General features: G+C 50.5%; 1 protein-coding gene across 1 annotated transcript in view; it reads left to right on the forward strand.

Moving 5' to 3' along the window:
- Nucleotides 1-20,020, forward strand: part of SHE (Src homology 2 domain containing E) — a 33,416-nt gene that overhangs the window by 7,712 nt on the left and 5,684 nt on the right. Inside the window, exons 2-4 of the mRNA XM_055324384.1 lie at nucleotides 8,298-8,408; nucleotides 8,677-9,836; nucleotides 12,297-12,423. Of these exons, the coding sequence (XP_055180359.1) occupies nucleotides 8,298-8,408; nucleotides 8,677-9,836; nucleotides 12,297-12,423 (1,398 nt within the window). The remainder of the gene's footprint in view (nucleotides 1-8,297; nucleotides 8,409-8,676; nucleotides 9,837-12,296; nucleotides 12,424-20,020) is intronic.

Consider the following 20,020-nt stretch of genomic DNA (forward strand, 5'->3'; position numbering starts at 1 on the left):
GAGAGTCATCACATGACCACAGGGCCACTCCTGAGTGTCTGCCCAGGACACACACTCACACGAACATTCCTACACCATGTTTTATTCACAAAAGCCAGAAAAATGGAAGCAACACAAATCTCCGTGAAATGCTGAATGGATAACAAACTATGGGCAGCCCAGGTGGCTCAGCGGTTTAGCGCTGCCTTCAGCCCAGGGGGTGATCCTGGGGACCTGGTCAAGCTTCCTGCATGGGGCCTGCTTCTCCCTCTGCCTGTGTCTCTGGCTCTCTCTCTCTCTCTCGCTCTCTCTCATGAATAAATAAATAAAATCTTTTTTTTTTTTTTTAAGGATAAACTGTGGTACATCCTCATCCTATCGTTCATGGATGGAACAAGGGACAGGGACATGCTGACACGGATGAACCCTGAGAACGTTATACTAAGTGAAGGAAAACAGAAAATGCCACCTGTCATATGATTTCATTTGTAGGAAATTCAGGAATAGGCAAACCCAGAGACAGAAAGTAGATGAGTAGTTGCCAGAGGCTGGGAAGGACGGGAAGAGAGGCAGCTAGTGTGCACAGGGTTGATCTTGGAGGTGACGAACATGCTCTAGAATTAGTGGTCATGGTTGCATGTCCTCGTGAATACACTTAAAACCACTGAATTGAACATCTTAGGATACTAATTTTTATGGTACGTGAAGATCTCAATATTAAAAAGAAATGTTAATACAATGAAAAACAGAAAGAAACAAAGGCCCACTGTTGTCACTGCTGTGAACCCCAATCATCCCTCACCTCTGTTCACAGATGTCCACCTTCTACCAGCGGCTGTGAAACTGCCATGGCCAATCTGTCTGTCTGAAAAAGTCTCACCCACTTCACAGCTTTTGACAGGGCAGTAAAGTTATAATCAGAAACTTCTCTTTAAAATCTTACTTCTTTGCGGGCGCCTGGCTGGCTCAGTCATGGAGTGTGTGGCCCTTGATATCAGCGTTGTGAGTCTGAGCCCACTTTGGATGTAGAGATTACTTATGTAAATAAAAATAAAATAAAATACTGCAGTTGCTCTGCGTTGGTAAGTTGACACCATGCACAGTGGGGAAGACTACTGCTTCCCTGTAAGGGGTGAAGACCACGGGTCCCTGATGCCCCCATGTGAGACAGTGAGGCCAAGCCAGCCCCAGGCACTGGGCCTCGACACAGGATCTACAGGAGGGTCAGCAGAGCCCCCACCCAAACACCACAAGAGCTGCCACAGGAACTCCTGTGCCATTTCACTGTCCTGGAACAGGTGGAACCAGCCTGCCAAGAAAGCAAGGGAACTCAGCCCCAGAGCCTGATCACATGCCAAGAATCCCCTAAAACCGCCCCTTTGACTCTCTTTCTTGACCAGGTCACAATGGGTTACTTCACACTCTGTGCCCCATTCCTGTTTTCTTCTCCTTTGTCAGATAAAAACACAATAGGTCCATCTTCTATTAGAAAGTTATTTACACATCTTATCAGTTACATGGTTTGGGGCAACGGGGACATGCATTCAACTCTTGACTAACCACTCACAAGGGCCATGTGCTTGGCTGAGGATTCAACCTGCAGCCTCACTCCCAACCTGCAGCCTCCACCCCATGGCTGTTATAGGAATTTAATAAAACCACACCACGGCAGCATGTGGCCTCGCTCCTGGAGAGTGCCCGATAATGAAACTGTGTAAGTGGCACAGAAGGAATACAGTACAAGTGGGCAAAGTTGAGTTTAACTGCCTGGCAACGAAGTGCTGAGACCAGCAAATTCTTGACAAAGGTTTGGCCTGCAGCAGGGGCCCCACAAAGGTGATCCCCTCATCCAACACCCAGACTGAGCTTGGGCACAAGAACTAGGTTGTTTGTCTGAAGCATGCTGAGCCTCAAGCACATTATTTGGCATAATATACAAAAAAAAAAAAAAAAAGTCAGGGGCAGATTACCTGAGTAGATCCCACTTCCATTTTCCATTCTTCTTCAGATGTATTTACTACAAACTTCAAGCACTCGTGTTGCTACGTAATTATTTCAGGTTTGTTGGTCTGCCTCCCCATACAGTAAGATTCCTGGGGTCAAATACTATACTGTTCACATTCTACTCTCTAGGTACACAGCCAACTGATTGAACTGGTTCATTTCAGAATGAAATGGGTGCAGTTTTTTGGCTGAAATGCACCTCTCCCTATGATGTGAGGCCTGAAGGCTGCACCTAACAAGTCCCCTCCTTCCAAAGCAACGGGTCGGGCGACCCCCCACCACCCCCCAGGTTTACAGGGGACAGGGAGGGGTGATGAAGTGGGCAGGACACGGGACTTCCTGCGCCAAAACTGGCCAAGTCCAAGGCAGAGTGTGAGGGATTTGTCAGCCTCCTCGCAACTTCTTGCATAGTCATTGTTCTAAAATACATTTTAAAACTGGTGAAATTGGGGATCCCTGGGTGGCGCAGCGGTTTGGCGCCTGCCTTTGGCCCAGGGCGCGATCCTGGAGACCCGGGATCGAATCCCACATCAGGCTCCCAGTGCATGGAGCCTGCTTCTCCCTCTGCCTATGTCTCTGCCTCTCTCTCTCTCTCTCTGTGACTATCATAAATAAATAAAAATTAAAAAAAAAATAAAACTGGTGAAATTGGGACACCTGGGTGGCTCAGCGGTTGAGTGTCTGCCTTTGGCTCAGGGTGTGATCCTGGGGTCCAGGATCGAGTCCCACGTCAGGCTCCCTGCATGGAGCCTGCTTCTTTCTCCCTCTGCCTGTGTCTCTGCCTCTCTGTCTCTCTCATGAAAGAATAAATGAAATCTTTTTTTTAAATAATAAATAAATAAAATAAAACTGGTGAAATTAAGTCACTGGCAAGTTAATAAATTATATGGGGGGACAACCAAAGATAAGCAGCTGTTCAGAGTGAAGAATACCTTCCAGCACTGTGGAAGATTGCCAACATATACTTCTGTCTCACTTTTCTTCAATCCTAAGAAGAGAAATAGTATACGGGGGCCTAAGTGTAGGGGACTTGGAGGGGTCAGAGCACATGATAGGTGACACATTTTCTTCAGTGGTAACCCCCCCCAACACCCCTCCCCTTGTCAAGAGTAAATGTCTATGCCGCGCTCAACCATTTGGCAAATGCCTGGTGACTGACATCCTGGGAGCAGCCAGAGCCAAGTGGCAGAGCCGACATCACTGCCTTCCCAGTGGAAGCCCACCAGGAATGCAGCGCTTTCAATGAGGTCTTAGGAAGGGTTTTAGGACCAGAGGGCATTTGGGGGCTCAAGTTGGGCTGAGGAGGGAAGGGAAGCTGTCCTACAGCCCTCAGTGTACCTGCCTGAGCTTAAGAGTTTGAACCAGGGAGGGGGCCTCAGCACCACTGGGTTTGAGGCGGTGGGGGTGACAGGGAGGGGAGGAGGGAAGAATAAAGGGGAAACCTGGAGTAGGGAGCAGCAGGTGCACAGTGTGGTGGCGGCAGGGGACGCATCCCATGTGAAGGCAGCACACTGTTGTTAGTGTAGCTGGACAGACCTCACGTTTCAGGCCCGAACAGACACTGAGTAGGTTACTGGGATGCAGGTTACACAGACTGAGGGTCCCCGCACAGACTGCCCCCAGGCTGACTTACCTACTCCTCTGGCACTTGCTTTCTTCCCTTTCTTTCCAAGCAGCTCAGCAGAGGGTGCAAAGCCACTGCTGTCAGGGACCTACCTGACCTGCCCTGCTTCCCAGCCCCCAAGCCCAGACTCTGGCAAAAGCAGCAGAGCCCTGCCTCTATGCCCCTTCCTCCTGCCAGGCCCATGTTCCACGAGGGAAGTCCTCCACTGCATATTCTTATATAACTTAATGCTCACAGCACATTTAGGGAAATGCTGGGGGTGACTCCTGAGCTGCAGTACTGGGGGGGGGGGGTGCGCAGAAGAAGGAAGGCTATGGGGTGGAAGGATTGTTAATCAACAAAAGGAAGCAACTTTCAGCATGTTCTCCTGCAAAGCCCACTAGTCACAGTGACAGGATGCCAGGACAATTCACCACCATGGAACTGCTGAACAGGTCCTGTGGCAGGCAGGATAACGGCCCCCCAAAGTGGCCAACTTCCTAATCCCTGGAACGTATTAAGGTTTCTGGTTAACAATTCCAATGTGGGGAGAATGGGGTTCACGCCACCATGCAATTCTCCAGACACCCAGCTTGGTGTCCTACTATTCAACTCAATCCTGGCCCTACCTCCCCGGAGACAGCACCGGATCCCCCAGGTTAAGTGAGTCCCACACGATGGCCACCCCTCTTCAGACACCAGTCACAAGCAAGCCTGGCCTGTCACCTGTGCTTCTGGCTGACCAGCTGTAGCCTGGAGGTCCCCAGCGCCCCTGCCTTGGGCTCAGTTAATTTGCTACAGTGGCTCATGGGTTGCAGAGAAGCATTTTCCTTATGGAGCGCCGGTTTATTATAAAAGGATCTAGCTCCAATGCAGAGGTGTACATATGTGTGGGAAGGGGCACAGAGCTCCCATGCCCTCCGGGGGGACCACTCTCCCCACATCTCCAAGCGCTCACCAACAGGAAGCTCTCAGAACACTGTCTTCTGGGGTTTTTATGGAGGGTTCATTCCAGAGGATGATTGATTAGGTCATTGGCCACTGGTGATGGACTGGACCTCCAGCCCCTCTCTCTCCAGCCCCTCTCCCGTCCTGGAGGTGTGTGTGTGGGGGGGGGCTCCAATCACAGGTTGGTTCCCCTGGCAACCAGCCTCCATCCTTAGGCTACCTAGGGGCTTTCGGAGCCACCTCATTACCATAACAAAAGACACGTTTAGGGCTCTTATCACAGGAAATTCCATGGGTTTTAAAAGCTCAGTGCCAGGAAGGGGATGAAAACCAAATACATGTTTCTTATTATAAATCACAAGATCACACCATCGGTAGATTTGGTCACATGAAAAGCGGAAATCGAATTGCTTATCAGCTGATTTTAAAATAGAAAGATTACCCAATGGGCCCCATGTAGTCACAGGGACCCTAGAGAGTGGAGGCACCAGGTAGAAGAGGGTCGGTGGAGGAGATGTGGCTACAGAAGCAAGATCATAGCAAAGCAGGCCAGCCGTCCCAGAGCTGGAAAGGCAAGGAAGCGGGTCTCCTCTGGAACCTCCCAACATCTCGATTTTTGCCCAGTGAGACCTGGGTCAGACTTCAGAACTACAGAAGCATCACTTGTGTTGTTGAAGACACAAAAAATGAGGTAATTTGTTACAGCAGCGAACAGGAAACTACTACAGGCACTGTGAGAAGCCCTGAAGCCACACTGGGCTGTGCAGAGCAGCCAGCTGGCCCACAGAACCACAGAACACAGCCTCTGGGCTTCCCCGCTGCTCTGAGCCCAGCCCAGGGACCTGGGGTTAACTTGTCAAATGGGAATCCAAATCCGATGCCGGAGATCCCAAGGGTGTAAAGTCCTGCAACTCAAAGCACTTGACACGTTTTAGAGCAGCCACTGTGTCTACCTGTGCAGATTTCACAGGCTTGTTCTATGACCCTGTGGAGGAGTATTTCCCCATTTGACAGATGGAAAAGGCAAAGCTCAAGGACAGGAGATGATTAGCTTATGATTATAAAAGATACTGAGGTAACTCAAGTCTGTGACTAAAGAGTTGGTTCTTTTCCTACAGAGAAGGATGTCTGCAAAGAAACAAACAATCCAATCATGAAATGGGCAAAAGACATGAAGAGAAATCTCACAGAGGAAGACATAGACAGGGCCAACATGCACATGAGAAAATGCTCTGCATCACTTGCCATCAGGGAAATACAAATCAAAACCACAATGAGATACCACCTCACACCAGTGAGAATGGGGAAAATTAACAAGGCAGGAAACAACAAATGTTGGAGAGGATGCGGAGAGAAGGGAACCCTCTTGCACTGTTGGTGGGAATGTGAACTGATGCAGCCACTCTGGAAAACTGTGTGGAGGTTCCTCAAAGAGTTAAAAATAGACCTGCCCTATGACCCAGCAATTGCACTGTTAGGGATTTACCTCAAAGATTCAGATGCAGTGAAATGCCGGGACACCTGCACCCCAATGTTTCTAGCAGCCATGTCCACAATAGCCAAACTGTGGAAGGAGCCTCGGTGTCCATCGAAAGATGAATGGATAAAGAAGATGTGGTTTATATACAATGGAATATTACTCAGCCATTAGAAACGCCAAATACCCACCATTTGCTTCAACGTGGATGGAACTGGAGGGTATTATGCGGAGTGAAGTAAGTCAGTCGGAGAAGGACAAACAGTGTATGTTCTCATTCATTTGGGGAATATGAAAAATAGTGAAAGGGAATATAAGGGAAGGGAGAAGAAATGTGTGGGAAATATCAGAAAAGGAGACAGAACATAAAGACTCCTAACTCTGGGAAAAGAACTAGGGGTGGTGGAAGGGGAGGAGGGTGGGGGGGTGGGGGTGAGTGGGTGACGGGCACTGAGGGGGACACTTGACGGGATGAGCACTGGGTGTTATTCTGTATGTTGGTAAATTGAACACCAATAAAAATTAATTTATTTAAAAAAAGAGAAGGCTGTCAAAGTCATTTTAAAGGGATTTTTTTTATTTTAGAAGAAATATAAATTATAACATTAAATTTTGAAAGAAAATGGTAATTCCTCTAAATGGTTCCCAGCTGTGGGAAGAAGCACGTGCTCAGCGGCAACCACAGGAAAACAGAGCTGAAGTAGTGAAGGTGATCAGAAGATACCGATATGGATGAATAGAGAGGTTCATGGGCTGAATCAGCCCAGCTGTTCGAGGGTCAATTTCCCAGTAATCCCTGGAAGTCTGTGGGTGGGAACAGGGCTGGCACCCATACCTCCCAAGCAAAAGCCCCCCTAAATCTTTCAAAGGTGCATTTAAGGGTCTGCCAGGTGCTCTGCTAAGCTGTGATTTCTCACAGTCTCATTAAATCCTCTTGAAACCCTAAGATCTAGGCATCACTACCCATGGTGCAGGTGAAGCCCCAGTGCTTGGACAGGACAACCTGCCAATTTGTCCAAGATCTCTGATCTCTGCTCATCAGTGGAGAAGCCTGTGTTTTAATCTAGACCACAGAAATACAAGGTCATGAGCTTCTACTCTCCTGCATGGTCTGGAGTAGTATCCTATCTGTGTTTCCAAAAAGACACAGAATATATAAAGAACTCATATAACTCAATAACAAGAAGACGATAACCAATTAAAAAATGGCACCTGGGTGGCATGGTCAATTAAGCACCAGACTCTTGGGTTTCAGTTCAGGTCATGACCTCAGGGTCATGGGAGCCCTGGGTGGGGATCTGAGCTCAGAGCCGACTCTGCTTGAGTCTCTCTCCCTCTGCCCTCCCCCTTCCCATGGGTGCTCTCTCACACTCTCAAATCTTCAAAAAATAAATTAAAAAAAATAAAAAATAAAATGGGCAAACAATCTGAAAGATATTTCTCCAAAGATACACAAATGGCCAACACACACACACACACACACACACACACACACGAAGACCCTCAATCTCTTCAGCCAACAGGGAAACACAAGCCAAGGACTTGATGATGCCAGTCACACCTGCTCAGAGGGCTCTAACTAAAGACACAGTGTCCAAGATATGCAGAAATGGAACCCCTCACACTGCTAGTAGGAATGTAATTGGTGCAGCTACTTTAACACTTTGGAAGTTTCTCAAAAAGTTAAAGAATTCCATGTGACCGAGCAATTCCACTGCCAGTTGTCTACCCAAGATAAATGAAAAACCTATGTCCACACAAAGACTTGTTCCCAGCAGCACTGCTCATAATGGCCAAAGTGGAAACAACCCAAATGTTCATCAACTGGTGGATGAATGGATAAATCGGACGTTGTATATATATATATACACACAATGTAGTAACATAACAACCTAGTAGCATAAAAGAACGGAAATATATTGATAAATGCTACAACATGAATGAATGTCAAAAACATGATGCCAAGGAAAAGAAGCCAGACACTGAAGGCCATGTACTGTTTTGTTCCAATCATAGGAAAAGTCCAGAACAAAGTTGTAGAGGCAGAATGTAGATTAGTGGCTGGGGCGGTGGATTGCTAATGAGCACAAGGCTTCCTTTTGGGGTGGTGGAAATGTTCCAAAAGTAGATTGTGATGGCTGTATACTAACTACCTTTGTACACTTAAAACAGGTGAATTTTATGATGTGTAAATCATATCTCAATAAAGCCTTTTAGAGAAAAACTCAAGATACGGTTCCAAGAATGGCTGGTGTCAGCAAGCACCTCTTCTGCCACCCGTCTCAGAGAGCATCTCGGACACAGATGAAGCTGATGGGGGCCTGGGTCAATCAGTCCCCGTGGCTCAGGGCTCGTATGCAACGATTTGGGACGCAGTACGGGAGCCTCCGCAGCGCGGTCAGGTTTTTTCAGCTAAAAAGTCTGTAATGGCTTCGCAACGGGAAGGGTTGGCCTCTTCCAAGGTAAAGCGCCCCCGGTCCTGCAGACGTTGAGTCTCCGCTGTCCACTCCCGCCCACCACCCCCACCAAAAGTCTCGCAGGCGCACCTGGCGAGAGCAAGCCACTGCCCGGGGATAACCGCGCGCCCTGCCCCCCGGACTGGAAACGCGGGTGCGGCCTCCCAGTGGCCTCCAGCGCCCGGGTCCCGCCGCCCCTCGCCACGCAGCCTGGGGCCCGGAACCCCCGCGCCGGGTGTGCCCCGCGGCAGGGCTAGTCCACCTGCCGCCTCCGCGCCCCGGCTGCGCGCTCCGCCTCCTCGCGGCCTGCGGGCGGCGCCAGAAGGGAGGGGGACCGTCCCGCACGCCGGGGACCCTCCGTACCGCCCCCGCCCCCACCAGACCGGCTGCGGCTCGCGCAGTGAGCGGACGCGGCGGCGCGCCAGGCTCGTGGCTGAGCGCGGGGGCCGCTCGGCGAGGGCGCGGGGGCTGCGGACCCGCAGGAGCCCCGGGCCGGCACGTGCAGCCGCGGCTCGTCTCCGCCCCCCCCGCCACGCGCCCCGGCCGGAGGCGCCGACCCCGGCGGATCTGGGCGGGAGGCGCCAGCCGCCGAGGGAGGGGCCCGCCGAGGGTGGGCGGCCCGCCGTCGGTCCCCGTCCGTCGCGGCGCCGACCGTGTGTCCCCGGCGAGGGTGGGCAGGGCTGTCCTGCTTCGGGGGGCCAGGGAGGGTGGGAAGAGCCCGGACGCCCCGCGGCCCGCCGCCCCGCAGAGCCCGGCCCCGGGCCCCACCCCGCCGGGCTGCGCGCCTGCCGGCCGGGGACGCGGAACAGCCCCGGGGAATGAGGCGGCCTCGGCCCCGGGCGCCCCTCCGCGTGTGCGCCGCGCCCCTCGCCCGCCTGCCCCGCGGGCCCCCCCCATGGCGGCCCGGTGGTTCAAAGAGTTCCCGCTGAACCTGAAGACGGCGTCCGAGCGCGCCCGGCCCGGTGGCGGCGGAGGCCGACTGCGCAAGAACTCGGAGGCGGGCGGCGCCGGGCCGGCCCCGGGCAAGGGCCGTAAGAACTCGGCGGCCGAGCTGGGGAGCGGCAGGGCGGGCGTCGGCGCCCCCAGGGACAGCCGGCCGCCCCGGGAGAGCCTGCAGGGCCTGATCCAGGCCGCCGCGGGCAAGGGCCGCAAGAACTCGCGGGCAGCGGACGACGAGCAGCACCGGGGCGTGGCCAGGAGCGCGGGCTGCAGCTCCTACATCGGCAGGCTCGTCAAGGTGGACGCTCAGGAGAAGAGCGGCAAGAGCAGCGCCAGCAGCACCAGCAGCTGCTCCTCGTCCGCGTCCTCGTCTCCGGCCTCTCTGGGCCCCGAGCTGGACAAGGGCAAGATTGGAAGGCAGCCAGAAACGGTGAGAACGCAGCCCCCGGGGGCCGCCTGTGCCCCCCCGCGTTGCCCCCCTGTGCCCGCCGTGGACACCCCCCTTCCCCGTACCCTCCGCCACACCCCGCCGAAGCGGACAGCGGGAGCGACCCCAGAGCACCTCCTGAGCCCCGTGCTTCTCTGTACCCCGAGAAGGTAACTGTGTGCTTCCCTGCAACATCTGGTGACAAGGGACCATTGCACTGGTTCCATTCTTTTTTATCTTGAAAAATCCTCGTTCTAAGGATGGGGGACTCTCCGGAAACGTACTATCCATTTAATTTTGTTAGCCGTTTAGAAGAGTAATTGAGACATCCTTGTTTTGTTAAATTTGACCCCCTGATAAATGTGGTTTATTTTAATTTCGAGATCCAGGGGACTGCGGAGCCAGATCTGTGTATACATTCATGCTTCTTGAGCAGGAGTCTATGGACTTGAGAGCTTCTGGGAAGGGTTGACCGCACCCACCCAGCCCCTCCTCTGCTACCATGGAAGGCTGGTGCCGCTTCCCAGCGCTGGCTTCTCGGGCTGTGCCAGCAGCTTTGATTCCTCCCCTGCCTATTTTGCAGCAGCACAAGGAGAAGCCACCCAGGGCTTCGTGGGCTGCAGAGGGTACAGAGTGGGACCAGGAAATGCCCCTGAGGAAATCACACAGCAGAAGAGAAGGTGTTTCCTGCTTCTTACGCCCCAGAGGTTTTCTGGTTGCTGTCCAGTGTGAGGCTCTTAAGGAGCATGACCCTGTGAGGAGATCCACTCCATCTAAGATTTTTTTTTTTTAATTTGAGTAAGGGAGAAATTATGAGCAGGGTGGAGGGGTGGAGGTAGAGAGAGAGAGAGAGAGAGAGAAGCAGACTCCTGGCTGAGCAGGGAGCCCATTGTGGGGCTCCACCCCAGGACCCCGGGATCATCACCTGAGCCGAAGGCAGATGTTTCACTGACTGAGCCCCCCCAGGCGCCCCCAGAAATCAGGAGGAGCTTCCAGACCCCAGCCCAGGCTGTCACTTCCTGTCATAGGAACCTTAGCTTTCTCTTGCCTGGGCTGGAACACACGGCATGCCCTGCAGGCACATGCCATGTGTGTCTACACTGGGCACTTCATACCCCCACTTCTTCTTTCCACAGATATTTACAGGGTGCCTGTGCTGTGCTGGGCACCAGGGTGGGGGAGAGGTAGAAAGATGACCAAGGACCCAGCTCACCCACATATTAGCCAGCGGTCTCCCTGACTGTTGGACTCCATCTAAGCAGATCTAGGCACCGTGCAGCTATGGGCGAGAGCTGCACTCCGCAGCCCTCTGTTACTGGGAATGCAGGACACGTGTGGAGGAGTGAGGGCTGCTCAGGTGCTCTGCGGTGGCTGCTGGGCATCCCTCCTGGGTGTCCGCCATTTCGTAGGCCATCCGCTTCCAAGCAGGTTGGCCCCTCTCCTCATTTCTCCCTGTTCCTCTGAATTTCTCCAGCTAGCTCCAGTGATGCTTCTCTGTGTGTCCACAAACTGTCTGGCAAGTGTGATCGGACGTTGAAGGAGGACCTGCAGCTTCCTCCCTTCATTTTGATTCACCTTCTCTTGCCCTTCTGTTCTGATTTCTGTCCTTCTCTTTGTCTGCAATAAGTTGTTTCTATCCTCCCAGCTGTTTGCGGTGGAGCCACATGGATAACAGGTCAAGGGCTGTGCTGTTTGTTTCCCATATAATTCCCACAAAACTCCTCCTCCCTCAGAAGAGCCTATGAAGCTCAGGCTCCCTAGCCTGGACTGTCACCCACACTGAACAACAGAACTGATCACACACCACCTTTCTGGGTACCTTTCTGTGTTTGGAAAGTTAGAGGCTCTCTGCCGCAAATGCTAACCAAAACTCTGACTGTGAGGATCTGTCCGCCCATGAGTTATTGAACTGAGGACTCCCCTGGTTCTCCTCAGGTCTGACTAGTTCTTAGACTTCTTATTATGAAGCTTTCTGTTTGGAGGTGTTACAGGCAAGAAACGGGCTCTCGCCAGGCTGGTAGACACTCAGTAGTCGCTGGATGACCGGCTGACCTGCATCTAGATTGCTCACCAGGTTGGCATTAAAAAGACCAAAATTATGGGGAAGCTGGTAGACTAAGTTCATTTTGTTCTGCTCTACGGTGACAGCGTCCTCCACTCCCACCCCCCACCCCGCCACCCTACTGCCAGCAAACACATTACTGTTTGGGAGAGAGCTGGATGGAGAGATGCTGGAGCACAAGCAAGAGCTTGGGTGAATGGTGGCCAGTCAGTTATACCACCAGAATCAGTCAGATGTTTGCCCACTTGATAATGTGGATAGTTACATGATCCAGTGCAAATGCCATTTACAGCTGGCTGGAAACCTTGACTCAAGTCTGCAGACCTGTAGTCACCATCTTGATACCAGCAGCCATTCTGGTGCTTGATAACCCGGCAGCTCTCCTCTCTGGTTCTCTTAAGGTCATCATTTTAGAAGACTATGCTGACCCTTATGATGCCAAAAGGACGAAGGGTCAAAGGGACGCAGAGAGAGCAGGAGAGAATGATGGCTACATGGAGCCCTATGACGCACAGCAAATGATAACAGGTTTGTAACTGGGAACATGGGTGGACCCAAGTCTCACACGCTGGCAGTGACAGCTGCTGACCTGCGTGTTTGGGGAAGAGGGATAACAGGGCTGAACCAGACCTTGTCGACTGGAAGTAAGAGAAGTCGGACCCAGAAGTAAAGTCAAAGTATCTAGTTAACTTCCTTTATGGTTTTATATCCTTTGGTGTCAGAATTTGCAGGATCTTTAAAGTTTTTCTGATTCTGTGCAAAATGAAACTTGTGAGTTTGCTTAGAACGTGACGTTCAGTGTTGAGATTGTTTATATGCATTTCTTGGCCACTTTGAAAGCTTTGACATTCGTCATGGAAGTTGAGACTCGAGATGCCGAGGAACTAATACACACTTAGAGGATTTCATGTTGTTGGAAGGTACGCACATGACCCCGCGTTAACAGTGGAAGATTGATTTCTCAAGAAGCTCTACAACATTGGAGCAAAAAAATTAAATACTAATCAGTGTGAGCTGAGCCATGCAACGCAAACCTCCTAAAATCAAACTCAACTGATCCTGTAGCTTTTCAGGTCGGAACATTCTCACTTGAGCAGAGCAATCACCCTGTCATTTTTTAAAAAATTTTTATTTATTTATTCATGGGAGACACAAACACACACAGAGGGAGGCAGAGACACAGGCAGAGGGAGAAGCAGGCTCCATGCAAGGAACCTGATGTGGGCCTCGATCTCAGGTCTCCAGGATCACACCTTGGGCTGCAGGCGGCGCTAAACCGCTGCGCCACCGGGGCTGCCCTCACTCTGTCATTTTTAGTGTTAGACCTTTCCCTTTTATTCATAATTCTCTTTAAGGTCATGTATATGATACTTAAAAATAACATGAACTAAGTTATTTAGATATATTTGTGGAATTTAGAGTAAATAGTTTATTCACCCAGTTTTTTCTTAAATGGTCTTCAATCCATAGTGACAAATGTTTTTCTGAGAGCTAAGCCATTGCTCCCTTCTCTGAGTGTTTCGTGCCTAGAGAAGGACTCGGCCACATGCTCAAGACTCTTTCCCTCCCATTTAGAGACAGATTGAAAAGCTGTCAGGGCACAGGCTTCACAGGCATGGTACAAGGCGGTGAGTACAGAGAAGTCAGCATCCTGGAAGGGTCAGGGCAGGCTTCAGAATGAAAATGAGCCACAGCAGGAAAGGGGCGCCGCGTCCTGCTTCCCTGCTCACAGAGATAAGACTGCGCTCTGGGAGGGTGTACCCTGGCCAGTCTGTGACCCTGAAGGTCACTGGACTGTGACCTCTAATGAAATCTGTAAATGAAAGGAAGTGAAAATGAACTTAGTCAGAATTTTAAAAAATATCAGAGGCTTTGAAAGAAATAGGGGAAAAGATGTAGTTTTACATGAAATTAAGGGAAAAAATACTCTATAAAAGAAAAGAAGACTTAATTTTGATTTATTTTTCTTTTGTCCTTTAGTTTTTATTCTTCTCTTTCTCTTTTACCAGAATAAGTAGTTTATCTATACTGTCCCAGCTGTTTATTTCTGGGGCCACACTGATAATAGGGGGAAATGCCCTGCTTTTTCCCCCCTATATAATCCCCACAAGACTTGGTGCTTATGGACTCCAGGAGACTCCCCTTGGTACAAAATCAGAGAGACTCTGACTTGCCTGTGCTCATAGACTTTTTAAGATATAGCAGAAATCAGAACCCAGATCTCCCCACTCCCAATCAAGTGGTCTGCCTCCTATACCATGTCATCTCTGCCCATGTTGGAAATGGTGTAAGCAAACGCACTTCATGCTTTCCACGTGAGTAAGGCATCTTTCCACTCAGACTCACGAAGACAGTTGTACTAAAAAGTCAGAATCGTCCAACGTGAAGTAAATGTAATGATAATAATAGTGGTTAATATCTGAGCATTTATTAAGTGCCAGGCTCTGTTTACAATTTTTTTTAAAGGTTTCATTTATTTATTCATGAAAGACACAGAGAGGGCGGCAGAGACACAGGCAGAGGGAGAAGCAGGCTCCATGCACGGAGCCCGACGTGGGACTCGATTCCGGGTCTCCAGGATCATGCTCTAGGCCAAAGGCAGGCACTAAACCACTGAGCCACCCAGGTGTCCCCCTCTGTTTACAATTTCTGTGAATACATTTATTTAGGAATGTAAGATTATCCAATTGGAGAATAAATTTATTAAACATCTAAACTACTAATTTTTTTAAAAATTGATAGCTTATTTTGTTTTAAGAAAATCCATGAATTTGTCTCCTTTAAAATCTATATCAAAGAGTCTGTCTCAGATCAGTAGAGAATACACCTCCTATTCTACCCACACACCCCACAGCTGGACAGAATAACAGGAAGTGAGTTTATCGGAAGCTGGAAATAAAAGATTTGCTGCTGGGGATTTTTTTTTTGTTTTGTTTTTGTTTTTGTTTTTAACCTTCTACCTTTTCAGTTTGCTCCTTTATGCTTGGTTGTCATGTCCAATTTCAGAAATGTTTCTTATTTCTTGAAAACATTAGAGACATTAATTTGGGCATTTTTCAGGACATGGACAGGCCCTAGCAAATGCCAGCCCCTGTCCTGCCTTGCTGGCCCCCACGAGGTGGGGGTAGCACACTTGATTCAATGCTGTTCATAATATTATCTTACAACATCTAACAAATACTTGTTAGGTATTTATTTATCATGTACCAGGCCCTGTGCTGGGCTCTGGGCATCCAGGAAACAAGACCCATGTGACCCAAGTCCTTGTGATCCGACCTTACAACCCAAGAGGCAAACAGACAAGGAAATATGTCCTGGAGAAGTGCGAGTGCCATGAAATACAGAGTGAGAATCACCGTCTGCATCAGGCAACAGACGAATAGACAGAAAAGGCATTTATTAACTTCCTGTGGCCCAGTAACTATGGGAGCCAGACTCCCTGGATCCCCCCCAAAACTTTGCTCTTAACTTTAAAAGCTAAAGAATCTATACATTTATGAATAAATCCTCTCTTAGATTTACCCAAAGGATTGTTCATAAAAAGATAGGATTATGAATATAAGGCAGTATTATTGTAAACCTCTCTGTTGTTCTGCTTAAGTACATTTTAGCTAAATAATTAGCAGAAATATTCTATCTATTGAACATGATGAGTTCTGGCTGCCAAATGAAAACTTTAGCACCGGAAAGGTCTTGAGCCATCTGCTGAGACCATATCGTTTGGTAGGAAAACTGCTTCCAAGCTGGCATCCTGTACGTTGGTGCCAGGCTTACCATCCAGCTGCCTAAATCCTACAGCTCTGTATGGTGGTGGTAGAAGTCGCCAGCCCGCAGTGAGGGTGCCAAAGTTCGGAACCATTCCACAATGTGTCCGCGTGGAGAATGCAGACATTGGGTCATCCGTGTCTGCTTTTACTTGCCATACCCTGTCTCAGGTGATTTTAAGTTTTTTTTTTTTTTTTATTTTAAGTTTTATTTTTGCCTACAAATGGTTTTTGTTGGCTTGTCCAAATAGTCAAATCTAAAGGTTGACCTCAGTGTTGGGGTGTCCCTTTAAAAAATCCATTTTGGAAAAAAAAAATAGACTTTTTGATTTATCTAATTTGTCTATACTTCCCTTGTAAAACTTTGAATTTCAGGGCTCCTAGATTATATCTGCTTTTGTTCAGATCTTTAGATTTATTTGATAAGGAAATATTCAAATCATTTATTTTTTAGGGAGAGCTAGGAGAGGGGCAGAGGACAGAGACTCCCCTCTAAGCTTGGAACCCAAGTTGGGGCTTGATCTCATGACCCTGAGATGACCTGAACCAAGATCACAACCTGAGCCAAAATCAAGAGTTGGTCACTTAACCAACTGAGCCACCGAGGTGCCCCTATTCATTTTAAATAAAAAATGAGAGTATTAATGAAAGATGTGACCAACGGCACCTGGGTGGCTCAGTGGTTGAGCGTCTGCCTTCAGCTCAGGTTGTGATTGATCCAGGGTCCTGGGATCGAGTCCCACATCGGGCTCCCTGCAGGGAGCCTGCTACTCCCTCTGCCTATGTCTCTGCCTCTCTCTGTGTGTCTCTCATGAATTAATAAATAAAATATTTTTTTAAAAGATTTTGACTTGAAACAGCCCTTTTCTGATTCTGAGGGAAAAACAGCCTCTGAGTCTGTAAGTTTATCGTTTTGCAAGCATTGTGAGATGGGACGGGAAAGGTGCATTATAGAAATGTGATTAACATTCTGTGTGAACTCTGGGGTGGAAAGGCAGGGGCCCGGGGAGCTGGCAATAAACGGCTCCCCTGACCATGCACAGCCTCAGTTTATTCACCTGTGAAAATGGGCTCACACATTTCTCAGTGCATCACACAGATAGCTTCACGAAGATGCTGGTGTAACACACCTGGTGCACGCATGTCCAATGCATGGAGTCATTCCTTAGACACTCCAGAGAGAACTGCATTTTCCAAGAGAATTGCAGACAAGCGTAGAGGAATAGTAATTGCCAACTGCTGTCAGCTTTAGTAAGGGTCTTGCGTGGGCCCAGGCCAGCCCAGCAGGTGGTGTTTATCTACGGCCACCACGGTGTGTTGTCGCAGAGGTAAATGGCCTCTATCATCGGAGCAGAGCCGGGGCGTAGCTTCCTCTGGCTGTTTCCTCCTCCTCAGCCCTGTTTCCTCTCAGAGCCAGCTCTCCACGTCAGGGGCTGCTCTCCCCCAGGAAGGTCGGAGCGCGGCTCCAGGATTGTTTCTGTTTCTATGGCGCCACAGGCAGAGGGCGGCCAGGTGCTGGGGTGGATGGGGCCGGGGTGGGGAGGGTGTGCTCAGGCCCTGCTTTCCCCTAATTAAACATTGTTTTCAAGGTGATAATACCTCGCAAATTTTGTCCCACCCCAGGGCCATCCCAGGAAGGAGCATGGCTGGCCACATGCTCCCCGGGGACTGGGCTCACAGGCCACCCCAAGGACAAGGAGGGCAGGGCCTCCCCTCCTGCACACACACACATGATGACAACCCAAGGTCCTAATTATTGACCATCGTTTCAACACAAACATTGAAATTTCCTGGTGATCAGGACTCTGGTCTTTTTTTTTTTTTTTTAAGATTTTATTTATTCGTGAGAGACAGAGAGAGAGGGAGAGAGGCAGAGATAGGCAGGGCTGGAGAAGCAGGCTCCATGCAGGGAGCCCGATGTGGGACTCGATCCCAGGACTCCATGATCAGGCCCTAGGCTGAAGGCAGGTGCTAAACCACTGAGCCAGGGATCTGGACTCCAGTCTTAAGATTGGAATCAAGTCTCCGTTTCTTTCAGCTGGGGCAGAGGTGAGGACCATGGGGAAGGTGACCCCCGCGGCACCAGGCAGCCCAGACCAAGGACAGACTTGGGTTTTGATCAGAAACTTAAAATTTCTAAATTCACCCTTTGAATTATTTTGTGTTTTCTCTTTCCTCTTTCTTAGTTCTATAGAAACGTTCTTTTTAAAAAAAATTCCAGCCCTATCTTACTGGACCAGGAGCAGAGTGTTTTTCATTCTCTGTAACTTGGTCTAGAATAATGGAAAGGAGGCTTAGGATTGAAAGTCAAGAGGCAGGACAGAGAGGCAGCCCTGTGTCCTGCCCGGCTCTCGGCAAGGCATCAGACAGCTCCAGACACCACTTGGATGTGGGGGATTCAGACCTGGGGGAACCCCTGTCCAATGACAGGATGGCCATAGAGGGAAGGCTCAGATGGGAGCTCTGGGGCCCAGGAAGGGTGCGGGTGCTTCTGGGGCTTTGCATCCCAGGAGAATTCTGGGCCCTAGAGCTGCTGAATTGGGGTCTTGGTGACGGGCCGGGCATCAGGGCGCTCTAGCAAGCTGTGGATGTGAGGTGTCGGGTTGGAGCTAGCTACATTTGGGGCCCCGTTCAGAATTAGAACCTAATCCTGAAGCCAGTGTCACCCTTTTGGATTTAGGGTCCTGGTTTTCCTACTTTACCTTGAATGTTTCATTTGTCATCTCCTCCTTAGGACGGAAGTCAGTAAGTCTACTCCCCAATGTCGCCAAGCCTGTTTCAAGTGACTGGCCCTTTCGTGCTCATCTGGCCTCTCCCTCTATTTCTTTGCTGACACTTCTCCCTCTGCCCACCCGGACGACAGCAGCAACCTCCTCCTATGTAGAGGATAGGGAAGGAGTCCCCACACGGCCACAGACTCTGGAGACTCACTGCTGGGCCTGGGGGCTGTGCCAAGCCACCCACACCTGGTCAGTAGACCGTTGAGAGCTCACAGCCGTTGAGAGCTCACAGGGCTGGAGCAGTGCCCCGAGGTGCTTGCACTTAGGAAGGTTCTAGACTGTATCCAGGTGGGCGAATTGGAGGCCTCGTGGTGGGCGGTTAGAAGAAATGCAGCACACTCTGGGGCCAGGCTCCAGCTCTAAGGCCTGTGGATCCCAAGCTGGCCAGTCCCACACACTGCTGGCTCCAGCCTACTGCTGAGGCAGCTTAGCTGCTGCTTGGTTTTTGGATCCTTTACTTCCAATGAAACACAGACATAATCCATGTGACCTGTTTTTTTTTTTAATTTTTATTTATTTATGATAGTCACACACAGAGAGAGAGAGGGACAGAGACACAGGCAGAGGGAGAAGCAGGCTCCATGCACCGGGAGCCCGACGTGGGACTCGATCCCGGGTCTCCAGGATCGCACCCTGGGCCAAAGGCAGGCGCCATACCGCTGCGCCACCCAGGGATCCCTCCATGTGACCTGTTTCACAGCATAAGATGCATGGCATGTGGAGCATCCTGAACTGTTTATCCTTGTCTTCACAACTTGTGCGTTTGGAGCGTGGCACGTCCACCCTCCTGCTCCCTGGCCCCATGTTCCCTCCTGGCCTCTGTCCTCTGAGCCTCTCTCTCGCTTCCCCCTGGGGTCCCCACCCTGTATCTCCACTCAGGCAGGTTCCTCCCCTGGAAGTGACCTCCTCTGTCACAGTAAACCCACCTTCCATTTCTCTTCCACTTGGAGTCAGTCCAAGCGCAGTGGCTTCTGGAGCCCAGCTTCCTGCTCTTGCATCCAGGCTCTGCCACATTTGGGTTTGGACGGTTACCCTAAACTCTGCACTTCAACTTTCTCTTCTGTAAAATTAGGGAAATAACGGTACCCGCCTTGTCGGGCAGTTGTGAAAATCAGTGCACCCAAGATGATGTTAGCTGTTTCTCTTCATCCTGCAGTGATCAGCCTGTCACGTATTATTTGTGAGTGTGTCTGGCTCCCAGTCTTTTGAAACCACCTAGAAGTCCAGAACTCCATCCAGCGTAGGTAAACATCTGCCCTGAGGGTATGTGGCCCAGTGCTGGGAACACGGCAGACAGCTCTTCTTACAATACTATGGTTTCAGCTTTCTAGGCCAGTGGCACCCCAGGGCCATGGGGCAGGTACCCTGTGGCCATGTCCCTTCCCACTCGCAGCTGGGGGCCCCAGAGGCACGTGTGTTCAGGTGCTTCCTGCTCGTCGGGCCCGGCTGCGTACCTGGCTCAGGTGCCTGGAGGAAGGTGTTGGGCACGCTACGGAGTGAGCTCCGCGTTCTCTGCCACCTCTATGCAGACAGCGGGAGCTCGGTTCATTAGGGGCTTCCTAGGCCTTTTCCTGTGAAGGT

This window comes from Nyctereutes procyonoides, unplaced genomic scaffold (assembly GCF_905146905.1).
Source record: "Nyctereutes procyonoides isolate TBG_1078 unplaced genomic scaffold, NYPRO_anot_genome, whole genome shotgun sequence".
NCBI classification, from domain to species: domain Eukaryota; kingdom Metazoa; phylum Chordata; class Mammalia; order Carnivora; family Canidae; genus Nyctereutes; species Nyctereutes procyonoides.